Below are 18,185 nucleotides of genomic sequence, written 5' to 3'. Positions count from 1 at the left end.
CTACAACAAGCCAGTCACTCAGGTAGGCAGTGAATAGAAGTTTTGCCAACCCACACAGAAAAGCTACCAGGTGCTGTTTGGACATTGGATGCTCTTACAGGCTGGTCCTGTTACAGAAGTCTAGTGAAGAGCATGAAACAAATCAGTACAGTTATTAGTAGATACTGTGCTTCTGAGTTGTGTCCTGAGCATACCTTCAAAAGAAGAGAAAGCATACAGTTTTGGGGCATAAGCGTAAAGTTTTGAAGCATTTTAACTTCCCTGCTAGGGTAGCTCAAGAGCTGGTGGTCAACTGTTTATTTATTGCAGCTACTTGAAATGTATAAGCCAGGTAACCTAGCCTATTAAGTAGTAGGATACTGCATATGAAAATATAAAGCTATGTAAAGTAACTCTGCTATCTTAACAAAGACAAAATGGGCAATTTAAGGGTACTTAGTTCATTTAAAAAAAAAAAAAAAAAAAGCTGCACATAACACTATTGAAATGCATGAAGCTATTCACACCTTATGGTTGTATAAACACAGAAGAGACCCTTTGCTTATGTTGAAAGTGGCATTAAGTTATTTAAGACCTCTTCATACTTGTTTCTGCCTGCTTCACCCTAGGTGACCCAGGCAGAATAGAGCTTTTCCATTAAAGTGCAAATAAATGTTTGAGATAAATAGGTTTTGAAGTAAGATGTTATACCTATCAGATTAAAAGATAACCTCAAGATTTTTTATTTAATTCTATTTATTTATTTTTTGCATGCAGAAACATGGATCCATTTTTGGAATTAGGTTTTTTTGGGATCTCAGGGTGTAATGCAAAAATGCATTATTGACAAGAGACAGTTCCCTGGCTTATTGTAATCTTAGTGATACTCAAGAGTAAATGAGTGAGCGCTCTTGCAGTTAATGAGCTGGAGTAAATTAATTGAGAGCAGTAATTCATTTGATTCCTGGTTTATCAGAGGTGCGCTTTGATATAGCTTTCTGCCTTTACTGTGGAGTCCCCCAAACTTTTATTTAATTAAAGCTACATAGTGAACAAAACTGCATTAGTAATGAAGTCTGTTTAAAGCATGTGATTTGGAAAATAGCTTTCTACATGCCGATCTTTCTTGTTCTCAATGATGTGTTAAATGGAACAATGAAAGAAATGAGGCTAATGAAAAATAGAAGTCTCAAGATGGATTTTTAGCTGTGCCCTCCTGTTTGAGGAGCAGACAGTTAGGAAAAAGCTGGTATTTGTTCTGCATTCCTTCCAAATACAATAATCATATCATCATGCTGAATTATTTGAAAAGTATTAGTTTGTGAAATCAGTGCCTCTGAATAAGATCTATTGAAATTATTTATTATATTATGACATGTCTCCCTAGGTCACACTAAATTCTGATGTGAGAAAAGCGCTGTCACAGAAGGGTTGCAATTTGTTGCCACTGCCCTCCCTCCCCCCAGCCCCCCCCTTCACTAACTGAGGTGGCTCCTCAGCAAAACTACCTAGGTATGCATAGCTGAGATTTCTCCCTTTGTGGGGTTACGTAAGACTCTCACCTTGTGTTTCAAATGGGAAACACTAAGAATTAAAACTTGTGTTTGGCTGTACCCAGTGGCTGCTGATTTGCGTGAAAAATACTTTGCCCCAGGGAGGTTATGGCTGGATTCCTTTTCTCACTTCCATACATCTCGCACACAGTGTGTACTAACTGCGCGTATGTAGGCTCAGCATGCACTTCAGGCACGCACAAAAGCTCCAGATGTGCTGTGTATCTTGTTTAGTTGACTTTATTCTTCTGTAAAGCCAAAAGAAATATTAATCATTCATTTAGTGTTAGGGGATGGGTCGTCTTCTCAAATTACAGTAAAGGGGGTGGAAAAGTAAAGTAAGCCAATTTTTTTCCTATTTAAGGCCAAAGCTGGGGAATGCTTGTGGCTGAGTTCTGTACATGGCCCGATGCTGGAAGGGCAGGGAACAACCAATGTCGCTAATTTGAATAGATTTTTCTTTCCCCCCCATTTTTCTTTTTGCACAGAGAGTCTCATGTCTAATATTTAGACATGATGAGCTTTGTGCAAAAGTTAAGTTTTCTCATTCTTGCCGTGTTTCAACCCTCAGTTATTTTGGCACAACAAGACGGTGAGTAATTCAAGCTTTTTATGATTTAATATTTTTATTTTTTATTTTCACCAATCCTTTTAATAGCTGGTAAGAAATGCGTACTCACAGATTTCACCAGAACACTTTTCCTTTGCTAACCCAGCAGTCAGGCAGGGAAGGCTGAAGCTGGAAGCTCCAGGAGCGTGCTTTACTCTCCCAAGTTTGCTCTTTGCTTTGCTGTTTTTCTGAGGCTAAAGGAACTGCATGGCGCTCTCTGCCTGTGCTGCATTTCTTCTTGTTCTTACTTGTTTTCCTGGTACTGACATGGAAAAGTTTTGCGACTGTTTCCTTTAGCTCTTGGAATAGCATTTGAACTGCTGGCTGGGTGCTGTCTGTAAGCTATTTGTCAGAAAAAAGTCTTTGCTTCCAGTTTTGTATCTGCAGCTCTTCTTTGTACTTGCCTGTTTCTCCCACTGCAGCATGAGGCTTTGTTTAAGCTATTTGTGCACAGAAAACAGCCGAAAAGCTCTCCTCGTTTGTGGTGAATTACTTTTTGTGGTGGTTTTTTGTTTTTTTTTTTTTTTTTTTTTTTAGAGTGATACATGAAAAATATGTCAGGGTGCAGGATTTTTTCTTGAACATAAAGCAGGGGAGTGAGAGAATTCCCCAGCTGCAATGGTTTCTGTTGCACATCTGCAGACTGCTTTGGTTCCTTTTGGGAGTGAACAGTGGCTGAGGGGGTTTAGGAGTGCGAGCGGGTGTGTGTGTGCCCACTGAGCAGCAATGAGCATGGAATTTGGAGGGAGGAAAGAAATACTTCATACTGGATTATTGAGCTTACTGCGGAGATAAGCGTGATATCGTTATTTAAGTTAAACAACTGACATTCCACAAGTGTATCTGACCATTTTTGGATGTGTTCCGTTCCTACTTGCCAAGCAGTTTAGACCAGACCTTCCTTAAGATAAAACATTGATCTTTCTTGTAAATTTAAAATATGTTACTTATTTATTCCTGTATTAAGGCAATGAAAAACTACAAATCACTTGTTTAGTGGCAGCCAGATAAGCTATAGCAAAAGAAAGACAAATGCCTTTAAAACCACACCCTCCCCTGGTCTATGTGCTACAAATCATGGCAACTACTCAACCGTTCTATGGCAAACCTACCTGCCTTGTCCAGCCTAGAAATGGGGAGGATCCCAGAGACCAGCGGCCACCTGTGGCAGCCAGGTTGTATTGCCCGCAGCAGCAGCAGCCCTCCTCACTGTGCTGTGAGGCAGCTGTGAAGAAAGCTGTCTTGTGGGCAAGAAATGGAGTTTACTGTACACTTACGCTTTTCCTGTTTCTCTAGTATATACTCTGCTTTCCATTAATCCCTGTGATGACAATACTGTAAAATTTGGGCAATTGTTTGCATTGAATTATTTGTCTGCTTACACCAAAAGGTAGTATACATATATAATTTGTATTAAATATGTGTTATGTATTATCTTTCACTTCAGAAGGATAAGGAGTATCTAACAGAAAAAGAACAAGCATCAGTTTTATTTATTCTGATTAAGTGAGTCCACCTGAGTGTCAGGTCTCTTTTTCTCACTCTGGTTGCATCCCTGGACAATTCTGAAGTGAAACACTTATTTGGTTTCAGAGACGATCTATCTGGGGTTCAAGAACAATATACAAATGAAGTGTGAGGGACTACTCTCATTTCCCTGCCACATTCCTATTTCATGGTGTAGTAACTGGGCTCATTTCCATACTACTTAGATGCAGTTACAGAGAGATTGATAAAATGTGTGTTAGCCTTTAGTATGTCCAGTGCCGTCCCCTCTTTGGAATGCGCCTTTCCATGCTTCTCAGTTTGCTTGTCTTAGAAGGAAAGAGGTTGTAATTGTTGGTTATTGGCATTGTGAATCCACGTGCGAGGCGGTGATGGACTGAAACCAATTTTTCCACAGTTCAAAATAGACTTTCCAGACATGCGAAAATGCTCTCTCTTGTCAAGAAAAATGTTTATATGGTTAGTATCAAATGTAAGTCAATATGAAATTTTCCTTGGGAAAGCCTGCCAGCAGGCAAGACTTGGAAAGATATTAAGGAAACTGCTCAGTATACACTTAAGTTTAGGATTGTCAGATGTACCGCTGGGCTATATGTCTCTTTGTATTATTGTAAGAGATGGAATGGCAGTTTGAGTACAGCCTCAGACTGAACTTCTTCAAAAGCTTGGGATCTGGATATTGTGGAATATGAAATTATTTGCAGCTTTGAGGAAGAAAATTTATGTATCCTAGTAATCCGTTTGAGCTTGTAAATGAAGTCAGTTTGAAAAGGTTCATGTTTTCTGATGTGTATTGTGTCTTGCAAAACTGAGTGTTTAGGCTGATATGTCTGCTGGTGTCATCATTTGGTGGCACCTTTACCTGCTGCACCTAAGACTATCAAATAGCATAAGAAGTCTAAAGCCTTCTTCGGGGAAGAAATCCAGCCCCTATCTAGCCCACGTGATTTGTGTAACATGTGCTAGTTTTAAGGCCTACATTTATTGTGTTTGACTTAGGCTTGCACTGTCAACACAGACAGTGACTTATAGAAAATGGTGTTAATTTTGGGGAACTGGCTGGATGAATTGGCAGATTACACTTGCTACAAATGAAGCACGTGTACATCCCCTCTCATGGTCCCAGAAGGGAGCTGAGGTGGATGTGGGCCTATCTTAGTTGTATCCGGGATGTGTAAATGCCGCCTGACTAACCTGTCACAAGACCCTTCCAAGCACACCTAGCAGTCTGTGAGGAACTCTGTTGAGGTCATTAAGAAAGCACATCTGTTCTAAAAGCAGGAGGAGACCAGAGCCAGAAACCCTTCATTGTTATTCCATCTAGTTTTTTTGCTGTAATGTAGTGTAGTGTTTCATTGTGATGTATTATCTTGAACATCCGGTCAGAAAGTTCATTTCTGAGATAATTACTAAATTTTTAAATATCAGTGGGAAGACATATTCATATTCCTTATTAGACTGAGTTCTGAGTTACAGCTTTAAAATAAAGTTTAACTGTTATATATATGCTTTAGGAGACAGCGTGCTAAGAACTCTTATTGCTAAGTCCCTATTTGAGATTAAAATACCCAGAAAGGAAGGGTGATATATTAGAAACACTTAAAAACAGGTTTTTGATGAATTATTTTGTGTGCTTTTACGAGAAAAGAATTAGATGAGGAACGGAGTAGGTGGGTATGGCTTGGGTGCAGTATGAGTTCCAGTGTTTTTAACACTTACATATATGCAACCTTGCAATATTCATTCTTGGTTGATAAATTTACTACTAATAATGACAATTGGGACTGTCTTTTCTTAAAGACTGTGGTAGCATGTAGAAGTCCTCTTCTGGGTTGTTAAATAAATATGTAATTATCTGTTTGATGGATACATGCTCTTAAATTGTCTTGAAGACTGAAGGCACAAAAGGTCGTGGGGTTACTGCTCTTCTTCCATTTTTCCTGGCTGGTTTATAGGAGCACGCTGCAGGCAAGGTTATGCTTAGGGAAGGTTCATACATCCCTTTGTATCTTGGATAAGTCCAGGTCAATGAAAGCCTGGGGAACACATCCCCTCAAAACGTTATATATATATTCTTGGAAATGTGTCAGATTTCATAAACACACTGTAGATCACACATCCCTGGAATATATTAAACTTAGCAAAATGAGACCATTAAATATCCCTTTCATTATTTTCCATATTTGTTTCTTATTTGAGGCCAAGTCTGTGCAGGCTGAGTTTTTAAAGGAGGAGCTGGAATTGGAAATGTCTCTTGCTTTATTAAAGGGAGAGGAGGCAGAGGTGTTTGTCTTTGGCACTGATGTTACTAATGATGCCTCAGAGCCATTACATTTGCTCCCTTACTTATATTGCAGATTACACAGCGCTCATATTTCTTCACCCAGCTTAAGCCAGAGTTTTGAGATTTGTATTAGGCAATTGTCACTTGCAAAATCTTAGCTGATACCGGTCTTACACAACTGCTGGATGTTAGATGCTCTTCAGGACCAAGAAAGAAAGGAGTTATTATGACTTCTTTTGTTTCACAGACTAGCTGATCAATCAGGCTGTGGTGTACTAGTTATTTTCACAGCTATGTGCTAACGATCATGCCTTGTTTAAATCAGAAATGTATGTATCTGGCTTGATAATCAAGAAAGCATGCTGAAGATCAGTAACCACAGTGATGCAGTCACCTAGCACTGTGGATTAGAAATAGTCTCTCTAGGGTTGAAGCGTTCAGCCTACCAGTACAGGAAGTAACAAAGAACGTTCCCCAGGCTGGTGGTCAACCTGAGAGCTGCCTTGCTCCTGGTACTCTTACAGAGGGTTAGTTGTCTGGAGAAGAGCTCAAGCAACAGCTGCTCTTGCAGTTGCATGTTTTAGTTTGTTGATTTGAAGCAATAATTCCTCAGAGCCACCAGAAATGGAAATTAGTGAGATAGTATTGTCCTTTAAAAGTCCAAGTTGTTATGTTTTAGCTAAGCTTAAGAAACAAAACAGATGTCAGCTTAGGAAAGCAAAACTACTGGCAAAGGCAAATATATGTTGTTAGGAAGGTTTTTTTGTTGGACTTGAAGTAACTGAATTAATTTCAAATTAATGGCCTCATTCTCCTTGAGGTTGCTTGGTAAACTGTCATTACACAACCTTAAAGTGGTTTAAAGAGTTCAGTATATGTAGCCTAATTGTATATCTACAGTTCTGTGACTTTGCGGTTTTGAGTTTTGTCAGCTAAGTAAATAACCTTCAACCCAAAGTGGATCTAAAATGGAAATATTTTAACAGCAGTGTTTTACCTTTGAGTAGCTGCTACAGTGGTTTACCAAGTTGTCCATACATCAGTACATCCACAGTGTATGTACTGTGCATAGGGAGCACTGGGCATGGATGTGATTCTGACTCCAGGAGGGATACGAGAAAAAGAGTTTTTTTGTTTCTGTTCTGTCATGAGGGGCTGTTGAAAGAAGTGTAGATTGCTGCAGAAGGGCATGTGTGCCATAGCCCCAGCCCTCAGTCTGCAGCCCATTTCCAGCATGAGGCCCAGGGAAAAAAAGATATTTGAGGTCATGCTGCTTACAGTGCTGTTCTCTCTGTTGTAGGGCTGCCACAAGAAAACTCAATGCAGTTGTTTTCCCAAAAACTCATAGATGGGGTAGCTAGATATGGCTTAGTTACTGCTGCTGGACAGCCTGTACTTCAAGTAGTCTATTTCTTCCATTGAATCTTCTGATGCACAGAATTTTTGAAGCTTTGCTTTCTGTCTTGTTCTTGGCTTTTGTGGCAAAAGATGGTTTGTCCCTCTATAATTTAGAAGGGATTCCCACAGAATTTTCTGATTCTTCTCCATTCAGCCCAGTCAGACACGTTATTACAGGGAAATAAAAATTCTGGGAAAGTGTGCCCTTAATATTTCTCATGTTGCTTTGAAGTTGCATAGCAGCTTCAACAGCTTCAAAGATGATCCCATACTTTTCTCCTGATTATGGCTGCCAGAGTGATCACTGCCACAGCCATTTAAAAATTACCATATTTGTAACACATTACGGGAGTTAGAAAACTTCTTCTGTAAGTACAGTAGAGTTGTGCTTATTCTGTCTTCAATGCTAGAAGGATACAAGGAGCAATGAATTCCGTCACTGACGTAAGCAATAGATCTTCAACACAGAGACACAGAAAATTGTACACTGCATTTGTGTTTTCAAACAACTTTTACTTTTTCTCATTTTATATGGCATAGGAAAGGTTCTTCTCTTTTTGCTTGGGTAGGGGTACCTTAGTTCCAACCAACACATCTATTTATTTTCCCTTATTAACAATCTCCTTGTCTCTGAACGTGCAAAGTTGAAATCTCTGCCTGCTTCATGTCAAAATGACATTGGAAAACATGATATAACCCCCTCTAACAGCAATCGTTTGTTGGCTTTTGTTTGGATAAACTTCAATTCTGGGACTTCTGGCTTTGTTTAGTGAAAGGACAGCAGAAGAGATTCCTTTCAGATTAGCTGAGTGCTTCCATTTTTCCCTCATTTAAGTCCACCCCTTCACTTAAGCACAGGCGATCAGAAGGAGAACAGAGGCAGTACCTCCTTTAAACTTTAACTCCTCCGGTGTTGTCTTGCTTTACATCACACAAATAGTCCTTTAAGAGGTGGCTGCCAGGGGAGGTAACATATGCAGAGGACATCAAGTAGGAAGAATGTAAAGATAATGAGCACTTATATGTATTTAACACTGAAAGCGTTGTGGTATTTTGACAACTAACGGTGGAGTGAAGTTTGTTAATTTAAGAACATATCTGACTTAGTACCAGAATAGCCTGCAACATAATGCAGAACACAAGGCTGTCCAAACTCTTGTCTGCTACCACTTTTCTCCCAGTTATTCTTCATCTCACCCTGCAGGGTGGTGCAGGCACTTCTGCTTTCCTACAAGAATAGCCAAAAGTATGGTTCCATGTGAAAAACTTGTGTGGGCCACTGTGGCAGCTTCAGGCTCTGCGTTATTCCTAACCCCCACACTACAAAGGGCACCAGAAGCCAGAAACAGACTGTGCATGTTTACAGCAGTAGATATCAAAGGATGATGATCCATGTCTGAAAGTTACATCCCACAGCAACCCAGCACTGCAACTCTTGGAAAATTTCTGGACGTAATTAGTTCCCACTGAAATTCACGCCCACTGACTGGATTTTGCAAACCATATGCAGTGAATATCTATTTTCCCCCTATTCTTTCTCATCTACTTTATGCCACTTCTTTTGCCCTCTCTTTTCTTTGTTTTCTTTTAGGGAAAAAAGTAAGAACAAAGTCGGAGCTGCTTTTTTTAAATGGACATACAAGAAACAATTGCTTGCTTGCTCACATAACAGCTAATGGAAAATATGGGTGGCATCACTGTATTTTTCTTTGATGTCAAGGGTAATAGCTACACTGAGGATCAAAGGAGAATGAACTTCATCTTCTGCATTCTCCTTCAGCTATAAGGACTGAAACAAAAGCCTTCATATTCTCTTGGAAAACACTTCTGTGTTCGCGAGAGGCTCTTTTGAAAATCTGTGGTTTTTTCTGGGCTTGTCTTTAAGTCTGCTGTATGGTGCTTGCTCTCTTCCCTGCAGAGCAGCAGTCATTCTGTGCCAGTTGTTTAAGAGAGGAATGTTCTAGTGAAAGCAAACAATAGGCTGTGCAGTGGGAATTGCAAGTCTTTGAAAAGAGCAATTGAAATATGCTCAGATGTTAGCAAGAGTCTTTGTGCAATGTTCTGAGCCTTTTGGTAGCTTCAGTGTTGCAGTGTGGTCCTCTTGTTAGAGCTTCTTATTTTGCATGGTCAGAATAGCGTGAATATGGAGAAGAAAAATAAGGAAAGCAGAGTACAGATCCAATTGATTCTTTTCTTGCTAGAGCAGCTGCACAGAGAAATAGTGTTGTAAACTTCTTTCAGTGAAAAAGAAAAAAGGGTAAGAAGATAGAGCCTGTTCATCTATCAGGTTTCCTCTTGCTCAAGCACTTTCTCTCATACCTGTTAAGAACTCCAGAAAATAAACGGTTTCATCTGGCTGCGCCTGCTCAAGATGCTGCAACCCTCCCCTTTTCTGAGGAGGTGCTTATCTTCGCTGAGCACAAAGCATGCAAGATGCTGGGCAAGCAGCAGAACCTTTGATAGGGACAAAAATGATCATTTAGATGATTCATTTTGGAAACTTTTAGGGCTTCATTTGGAAAATAGAGAAGCAGTCTTTTGTACCCTGAGAAAACCCTTGTAGTACTGACTTCAGTAGGCTCATCATGTTGCTACTAAGAATGTTGTGCCCAGTGTACAATAAGCCAATAAGTATCTGCTATAAGAATGAAATACAACCATGTGTACTCAACAAACTGTCCAAACTGAATGTGAGGTGAATTAGTACAGACTGGAATAAAGAGTAAATGAATACAGATCATTTAGCAGATGAAACTAAGCTAATGATGCTCTAGGCATTCAGAGTTGCCTGATGGGTTTTCTTTTTCCCCTGACCTTGTGAATTACAAATACCCTTTAATTTATTGGCAGTCAAAGACATGATTGTTTTCTGTGGAATATATGCCAGAGTACTTTAATCCATCACTGGAATATTAAATACAAGAACCAAATCCTTCATTTACTTCCAACTTCTGAAATTACAGGGAAATCAATAAAACTGTGCAGGGAATAATGTGAGTTTAAAACTTGACCCCCTGCTGTTTTACTCATCTCTGATGGAAATCCTCCACAGCCATGGAGTTACAAGGGGGCTGACTTTGCCCAATATATCTGAAAATATAAATGCTGTTTCCATATGTAATACTCTGCACTGTAACATTTCCCATCTGTTGTAGTCTCAAGAGAGGAGTATTGAACTAAGCCAATATCTTCCAAGACAAAGAACAGAAACTGCATTGCACAAAGTTGTTAGCTCTCTTACTGAGACACGGGGGAGGAGAAGGTCATGTCCCACTCAAAACTTGAATCTCTTTTTAAAAAAGAACTTTAATGCAGTATTCGGGAAATTTCCTTGTACAGAATGAATATCCAGGTTTAATTTAGGCCTAAAGCAAGAGTAGGACAACAAATTAGCCATGTAGAAGACAGTCTTGTGGTACACATTAAGATCATTTGGGGTTTTTCTTGTTGTTGTTGCTGTTTTTATTTTTGAAATTTCTGACAAAATGTTGTGCTGGATTTTTTTTCCACTTAATTAATCCCTGTATGTAGTTGTTGCTCCTTATTCAAAAATATGCTAGGCTAGTCTTTGAAGGGATAAAATTAACATTACCATTACACTTGAACTCTAACCATACACCCTTTCATCGACTGTCCAAGGAGTGGACAGGGTGTATATTTAAGGAAACTAATACATCCATAAAATCATCGGTAATCAAATCCAACCGTGGATTTATGTCATTTTCCATCTGGTTGAGGATTTACACACAGGCCTTTGTGCCATTTGGCATTGTCTACTCTAAAAATGAGGAACACATTAAAATCAGATCAGCAGTAAGAATTTATACCAGCACTACTGATTGCGGCTTATTTCTTATTTTTAGAGTGGCACCAAATGACACTAAAGGTGATATGTCAAAATATGTTGTAAGAACAGATGGAATGGAAAAGTCTCATAGGCACTTTACCAGTAATTAGAAGAGTGGTTGACAAGTTATACAATGGGCCCTCTAAAAGTGTGCGCTGAATTGAGATGAAATATTTCTTCCTATGTGTCCTACTAAAGTTGTGAACAGTTAAAGTGTTGGATTTTGTAGGAGACTGAAGACCTTCAGTTCCCACCAGAATAATTAGATTAGAAACAAAGGGAGTTTCTGAGTTTCTAATCAGCTGGTATTTACAGAATCACAGAATCGTAGAATAGGAGGAAACAGTAGGGACCTCTAGAGATCATGAAGTTCAGCCCCCTCTTGCAAAGCAGGACCCCCACTATAGGCTACATAGGTAGGCATCCAGGCAGGTCTTGAGTATCTCTGGGGAAGGAGAATCCGCAGCCTCCCCCCACAGCCTGGTCCAGTGCTCTGTTGCTCTTACTGTAAAGTTCCCCCTTAAGTTGAGAATGAATGATTGTAAGCAAACAGGTGTATCTTTATTAAAATAAAATAAATAACTTTATATTTTATTTATTCCATTTTATTTTATTTTATTCCATTCTGTTAAAAATACTATTTCTTAATTTAACCTTTTTTCAGATGACTTTGAAGAGCATATCCAAGGATAACATTGCATTATATACAGTTGTTCAGGATTTATACTTTACAAACAAACAAAAAAAAGCATTTAGTCTGTGATGTTTTTGAGAAATAGTTAATGATGAAAGGTGAATAAGCATCTCTTGCATCCATCAGGTGCCTTTCCCAGCATGACTTCTACAATTCCAAAAACAGGAAAAAAAATTCTTTGAGCAACCATCAGTAGGCAGCATTGTGCTGTACCCTGCCCCTCCTATGGCTACATCTGAAATGACAGTTCTGAAAAATATAAAGAAAAAATACCCACCCAACAACACAAACTAGACCAAAAAAGTTCTTCACTTAGTTTTCTTATTAGCAGCTTTGAATAAAGAACTGTCTTTTGCCATTTTTCTCTACACCATCCAGTAACTGAAGGCAGCGAGGCTGTCATGCAACAACATCCCTGATAGTTTGGCACTGGTCCCTGATTCAGAGCAATGCTTTTGTGGCAGGGTGACCTTTAGGAGTTGAATAAAGAATGCCATTCAAGGATGTCACTAGACTGAAAAGAGCGGTTTGTGAAACATGACTGTTGAAACAGAGCTGTGGCAACCCATATCACTTCAAACTTCAGAACAAACAAGGAGAGCAGCAGCCTTCTTAAGATACAGATACAGAAAAATTGGAATCCTGAACATAAAAGAGGAATGTGCCTGGGACTGGAGCAGTGGACAATACTTAGAAGTTGGAAGGCTTCGCTTTCAGTCTAAAAGTCTTTTTGCTGTGAGACTTGGGAAATCTGGGAGCCATTTAGTCACACTCCCTTCCATTGCACCTAGTTACATCACATCTTTCTGCAGATGGTGGAGAAAGAGAGACTTTTAAGATGATATGTCTGATATTTCTTGATGCTACTTGGTGTTTTACCAATGAAGTTTTCACCCTGGATGCATCTGTTTGTCCATACACACAGTACAAGATTTGCAGCTGTTATAGAGCATTTCCAGCTGAGAACATGTCTGGGAGGCTCAGTTTAAAAAAGTCTTGTTAAACAACTTCTTTTCTTATATTTCCACTTTTTTTTCCCTAACTGCTGTAAAATGCAACCTACCTCAGGCTTTTTGAGTGCTCAGCACTTACCTCACTGGCGACTGCGTGGACTAAGCGGGACCAGCCAGCCAATTAGTTGGTGAGGAGAGTCCATTTGTTTCCATTACACATCACAGGATGGAATGAACATGTTTGATTTTCTTATAAACAGTGTTATAATGCCAGACAGTAAGTCCAAACTGCTTGCTTTGAGGTAGGCTCTGTAGCATTATTTTTCTGCCCTGCGGATGGAAAGCAGACGTCATTCAGGATTCCAGTGTCAGGGAAAATGGGGCTATTTCCACTGAAAGGGAACTTCATCATCTATCTTTAGTCTTTTAATTAACCGGTATATACAGAACATTGCTGGATGCACGATAGTGGATAGCAGTTACTCTAGAAGAAATGTGTAACTAATTTCTGAAGTCATACAGGAAAACAAACAATTAGGTCAGAGTAAGGAATTAGAAGCTTTCTATTGTTTCCTGACTCCAGAAAACTTTGGATGCAGTTAAAGGTAGGGGTAAGGCCTCCTTTGTTTCAGTCCCTGAGACTTGACATTAAATAATTGCAAAACTCTTGATTGGCTGGTGGTGGTGACCAGAATCTGGCAGATTAAACCTCCTCAGTTCTGTTGACCGCTGGGATGTGTGAGTTTGCATCTAATGTAATAGCTGGAATTATGCTTTGTCTGAAGTGGGAAAATCCTGTGGTTTTTGAGGATGCTGTTAGAATATTTTTTCCTTGTGCCACATGAATGTGGTTAAATTGTGATCACAGTGCTTGCACAGGTACAAAGCCAAAAGCTACAAAGCCAGACTATAAAGAAGGCCAGCTTCTCAGGTCATGGTACTTACTAACATATTCTCATTCACCTTGATGGTATTGGAATTATGTCATCAATTTCCAGGCTTAAATTACCATATTTATTTCATCACGTACCTAGCTGAGCTCCTTTATTTTCCGCTCTTATAGGTCCTTCAAGACTGGATGGTGATTTTCCTTTTAGCTCTGCATGATTCATATGCTTGTGCATGGCTGCTAGTCTGGTTGGTTAGAAAATAGGAAAACCAGTGAATGTCAAATATATATTGCGTTGCCTTTTTTTTTTTTTTTTTTTTTAGTTTGACCCAGAGAAATGTTACAGCAAAACATAGAAATACTTTAAAATGTGAATACTTAGCAAAAGGCATAAAAGCCAAGTTATTCAGAGTTAATGTTTAGTAAAACAATTCGGAGATTGGCACGACTACCAGCAGGCCAGTGCAATAACTGCCAAAGAAACAAAATTCTCCTTGGCCACTATATTCAGGTTTTGAGGGGCAGAATAAGATTCTGTGCTGCCTTAAGACAATGCTGATCAGTTCTAACATTTTTCTGAAACCTGAGGCTAGTGTATATGTTTAGGAATCCATCAGAAAATCTGGTTAAGGCAAATACACGAGTGTTTCACCACAAATCCAGAAGCAGGAAAGTCAGCTTTTTTTACAGCCTTATTTCCTATATATTGCTTGCCAGTGCTTTAGCACAAATCAGCTTTCCAAAGCATTTTGGAACTAATGTTTAATCTTTATGAGCGATGCAAAATGCATTATGTCATAATATGCTGACACACAGATCTACATCCGAGCTCAGAGGGGGTGTCTTGAACAGACTAAGTCTTCCCAGATGTAAGTTTCCTTTGGAAACCTATTTAATACTTTCATTGTGCCAAAGGCCACAAAGATTCTCATTGCAACTTTTCTAGCTTATTTCTTATTTCATTTAACAACGTCCAGAAAGTTAGAGGCAAATGTGAATGTCATTATATCCAGATTTTAACTTTTTTCCTCTCTGTCCTGTTGAATGATGCCGCCTACTGCAAAATAATTGAATGGCAGCCTTGCGACAATGGTGAAATTTGCTTTATTTCCATTCTCCTGTACAGTTAGGTTAGTGATTTAATTTGAGTGTTAAATGTACATGCTATAACGACTTTGTTTTTAGGTCTATCTAATGGCATTTTTATTTAACAGTGCTGTCCAAAACTTTATTTTACCCTAAACTAAACAAAAGAGATCTCTTCCCTTTCTTGTGGTGTTAGTAAATGAGAAGGACTTTATAACCTGTAGAGCTAAGTGGTGTCTGCTGGGTGGATCCATATGCCTGCAGTTCCCTCCTTCCACAGGGTCAGCAAGCTCTAGGGTCCCCAGTAGATCTGAATGTATCCTGTCTCATGAAATATAATGCCTTCTGTGTCTTGAGTTCAGGAGCCTCTCGCTCATACACTGACTTACTCTGCTTCTGGTTCATTATAAATCATTTTTTTCAGGGGTTGTTAGGCCATAGAGAAGACTTCATTCATAATGCTACTCTTTTCATTTGTAAAGTACTTTTTAGCTTTCCTGTTTATCAGAAGGCATTTCTCCTTCATATTGTCAAGTTGATTTTTCACTAAACATCCAAAGGTAATTGGTGGTTTTATAGCAGAGGAAAATGTTTATTAGACAGACAGTGAGTGACTGATCAAGGAGATAATTGGTGTATTTTCATGAGACCCGCTGACGTGATTCTGTAGGGTGGCTGCTGGGAAACCAGGCAAATTTTTTTAAACTAAATCTAGCCTGAAAGACTAAAGATGTCAGGACTGTGGCATAATTGCTGTATTTATCAGGTGTAGTGTCTGCTAGGTAGTGTCTTCTGATGCTGTGACCCTGTGTGCTGGAATTCAGATGTGCGCCTCTCTGCCAGCCAAGAGGTCATGGTAGTTTTCCCCATTGCCTTCCTCTACAAGCTCAGCAGAGGAAGAGGAGGAGGAGAACTTCACGGGAGACATAAGGGGGAAAGTCACTTCAACAGGGACAAGAAAAAGAGCTGAGTCAGATATGTGATCTGACTCAGAAAGTAATCTCAGTTCAATACAGGGCAGAAAAGTAAGCAAACTGTTCAGGGTCGTGCCAGGAGGATGAAGGGCTGATCAGAAGGGAGGTTATGTATTATGGAACTGAGTAAATAAATTGGGGAAAAAAAGGGAAGTTAAAAAAGCATGAGAAAAGAGGAAGCACATAGAAGTGGGAACCTGCCACAGAGCATGGGTTTGGGTATTGAAACAGAGTCTAAGAAAGGCAAAGAAAAAGAAAAACAGAAGAGAAAATTGGATGAATGTGCTAAAGTGGTAGTGGAAAAATGAAAGGTGCTGTATGTGAGAAAAGAAAACGGGGCTGCATAACTAAATCTGGTGGGCTGCAGTATAGTTTTGGATTCAGTCTCATTCCATTACAACAGCGTCATGGCATTCAGAATTTTTCATGTGGAGCCAGAGGCAATTTTAATGTCAGAGTTCTGAATTATGTATTCTGGCATCTTTCTGTGGTTTTTTTGGGTTTGGGTTTTTTTTTGTTTTTTTTTTTTTGGGGAATTATATGTAGTAAGACAAGTTTTTATAATACCACAGCTTTATGGATCGTGTACGTACACAAATAGCTATTGCTCTATCATTTTCTGTTTCCAAAGTTATTTTGAATCATTCGTGGGAAGAATTTCCATTTCTGAAAGCATTCACTGATACTTGTGTTTTCAACCTGAGACTTCTAATATTTCTACAGAGCTTATAGGGAACTTAGATAACTGTGTGATGTTGTTTTTATATTGCATTATTAAATGACGAGCCTTCCTGGATCTGGTTTCTTTAAGAACATACAAACCCAAAATTTAATGTTTAAAGCTGCTTTTCAACAGTCTCTTCAAATTCATTGCAACACATTTGATTAGTAGAATAGCTTTTGGAAGGAATTCCCAGTGACGTGAATATTACAGATGAACAGTTTCCCAGAAACGCAAAGACTTGTGGCATTTGAACAATCCAGATGACAAGTATATGGCAAACCATTTGGGCGATTAATTAATGTGGGTATTCTTATAGGTCTATTGCATATGTCAGCTTTCAAAAGCCATTTTGAAAAGGCTTGATGCTCTCTATTGATGCAAGATGCTAGCAGTGAAAGCTCATGCTAGACAGACCGCTTATTCTGCATCCCCGTGTAAGTGCTCATGTTGGCAGAGTGATGCCACTGATCACAGAATCACACAGAATCACAGAATTGTAGGGGTTGGAAGGGACCTCTAGAGATCATCGAGTCCAACCTCCCTGCCAAAGCAGGCTCCCTACACCATGTCACACTGATACACTCATCTGAGAGATTTGGCACATTTTCTTTTTATCTGCATCAGACAATTCAGTTGCTAATTATACTAGAATCCAATCTGACACAGAAATTACTCAAAAGATTATTACAGAGTTAATTAGGCTTTGGCTCATCTCCAGGAGGTTTCTGTTGATGTCTATTCATAGATTTAGAAAAGACTCTACCATTAATGTAACAGATCCTCACAGTGCATTTAGAGAAGCTTTTAGCCTTTTACCATTCACAGATAAACTACATTGCTGCAGAAAGCAAAAGAGGCTATCTAAAAGCTTACATTTTATACCTCTTTGATTTAGAAAACATGCCTGAAATAATACTGAACATGACTTTGTCTTTATTTCCAATAGCTTTAGGAGGATGTACCCATCTTGGGCAGGAATATGCTGACAGGGATGTTTGGAAACCAGAGCCATGCCAAATCTGTGTGTGCGACTCTGGATCTGTTCTCTGTGATGACATCATCTGTGATGACCAGGAGTTAGACTGTCCCAACCCAGAGATCCCCTTTGGAGAATGCTGTCCAGTTTGCCCACAGACAACACCACAGCCTACAAAAGTAAGTTCTCAATATGGTTACTTTGGTATTGCCAACTCTGATTTATTTAAATAAAAAGGGTATCGCTTCCTGGCCCCTGGAAAATACTTAGAGTGGACACATTTTACCAAAACATATAAAAAGCAGCCTGAACTTACACTGTTTTCTCCCTGTTTTGGCAAATTTGAGAATACTTCACTGCATTTGTGTTCCAAAAGAGGATTAGTATCAGATAATAAAACACTCATTAGTCCCTTGAACCATACAGCTAAAAGCATGAAGTACTTAAGCCCAGTTTTACATCACCAATAGGCAGAAATAAAAAGAATAGGACAGAGGACAATGGTCAATTATGAAATGTTTCCTTTTATGGCAAAGCATAAGAATAAAGGTCATGGCTTGTTTGTTGACATCGTGCTGTAGGTATATCTATGAAATTAATGCCAACACACTTTTCACAACATGATACAAGTCTTCCTTTCTTATAATCTCAATTCTGTATCATCATATAGTAAATTTACACAATTATTACGTGACTAAGTGCATTGTAATTA

At 39.1% G+C, this 18,185-nt stretch overlaps 1 protein-coding gene across 2 annotated transcripts in view; it reads left to right on the top strand.

Annotated features, from left to right (window-relative positions):
• Positions 1-1,918: 1,918 nt before the first annotated feature.
• The window catches only part of COL3A1 (collagen type III alpha 1 chain), a 50,356-nt gene continuing 34,089 nt past the window's right edge, over positions 1,919-18,185 (top strand). For both annotated transcript variants that reach the window (XM_085552784.1, XM_015867839.2), the window contains exons 1-2: positions 1,919-2,124; positions 17,444-17,652. In XM_085552784.1, the coding sequence (XP_085408910.1) occupies positions 2,046-2,124; positions 17,444-17,652 (288 nt within the window). In that variant the 5' untranslated portion in view covers positions 1,919-2,045. The remainder of the gene's footprint in view (positions 2,125-17,443; positions 17,653-18,185) is intronic.

Source organism: Coturnix japonica, chromosome 7 (genome assembly GCF_054131305.1).
Source record: "Coturnix japonica strain WE chromosome 7, WE-NBRP24, whole genome shotgun sequence".
In the NCBI taxonomy this organism is placed as follows: domain Eukaryota; kingdom Metazoa; phylum Chordata; class Aves; order Galliformes; family Phasianidae; genus Coturnix; species Coturnix japonica.
Note: the sequence above shows the minus strand (reverse complement) of the source record. Positions and strands in the feature narration are given on the sequence as shown.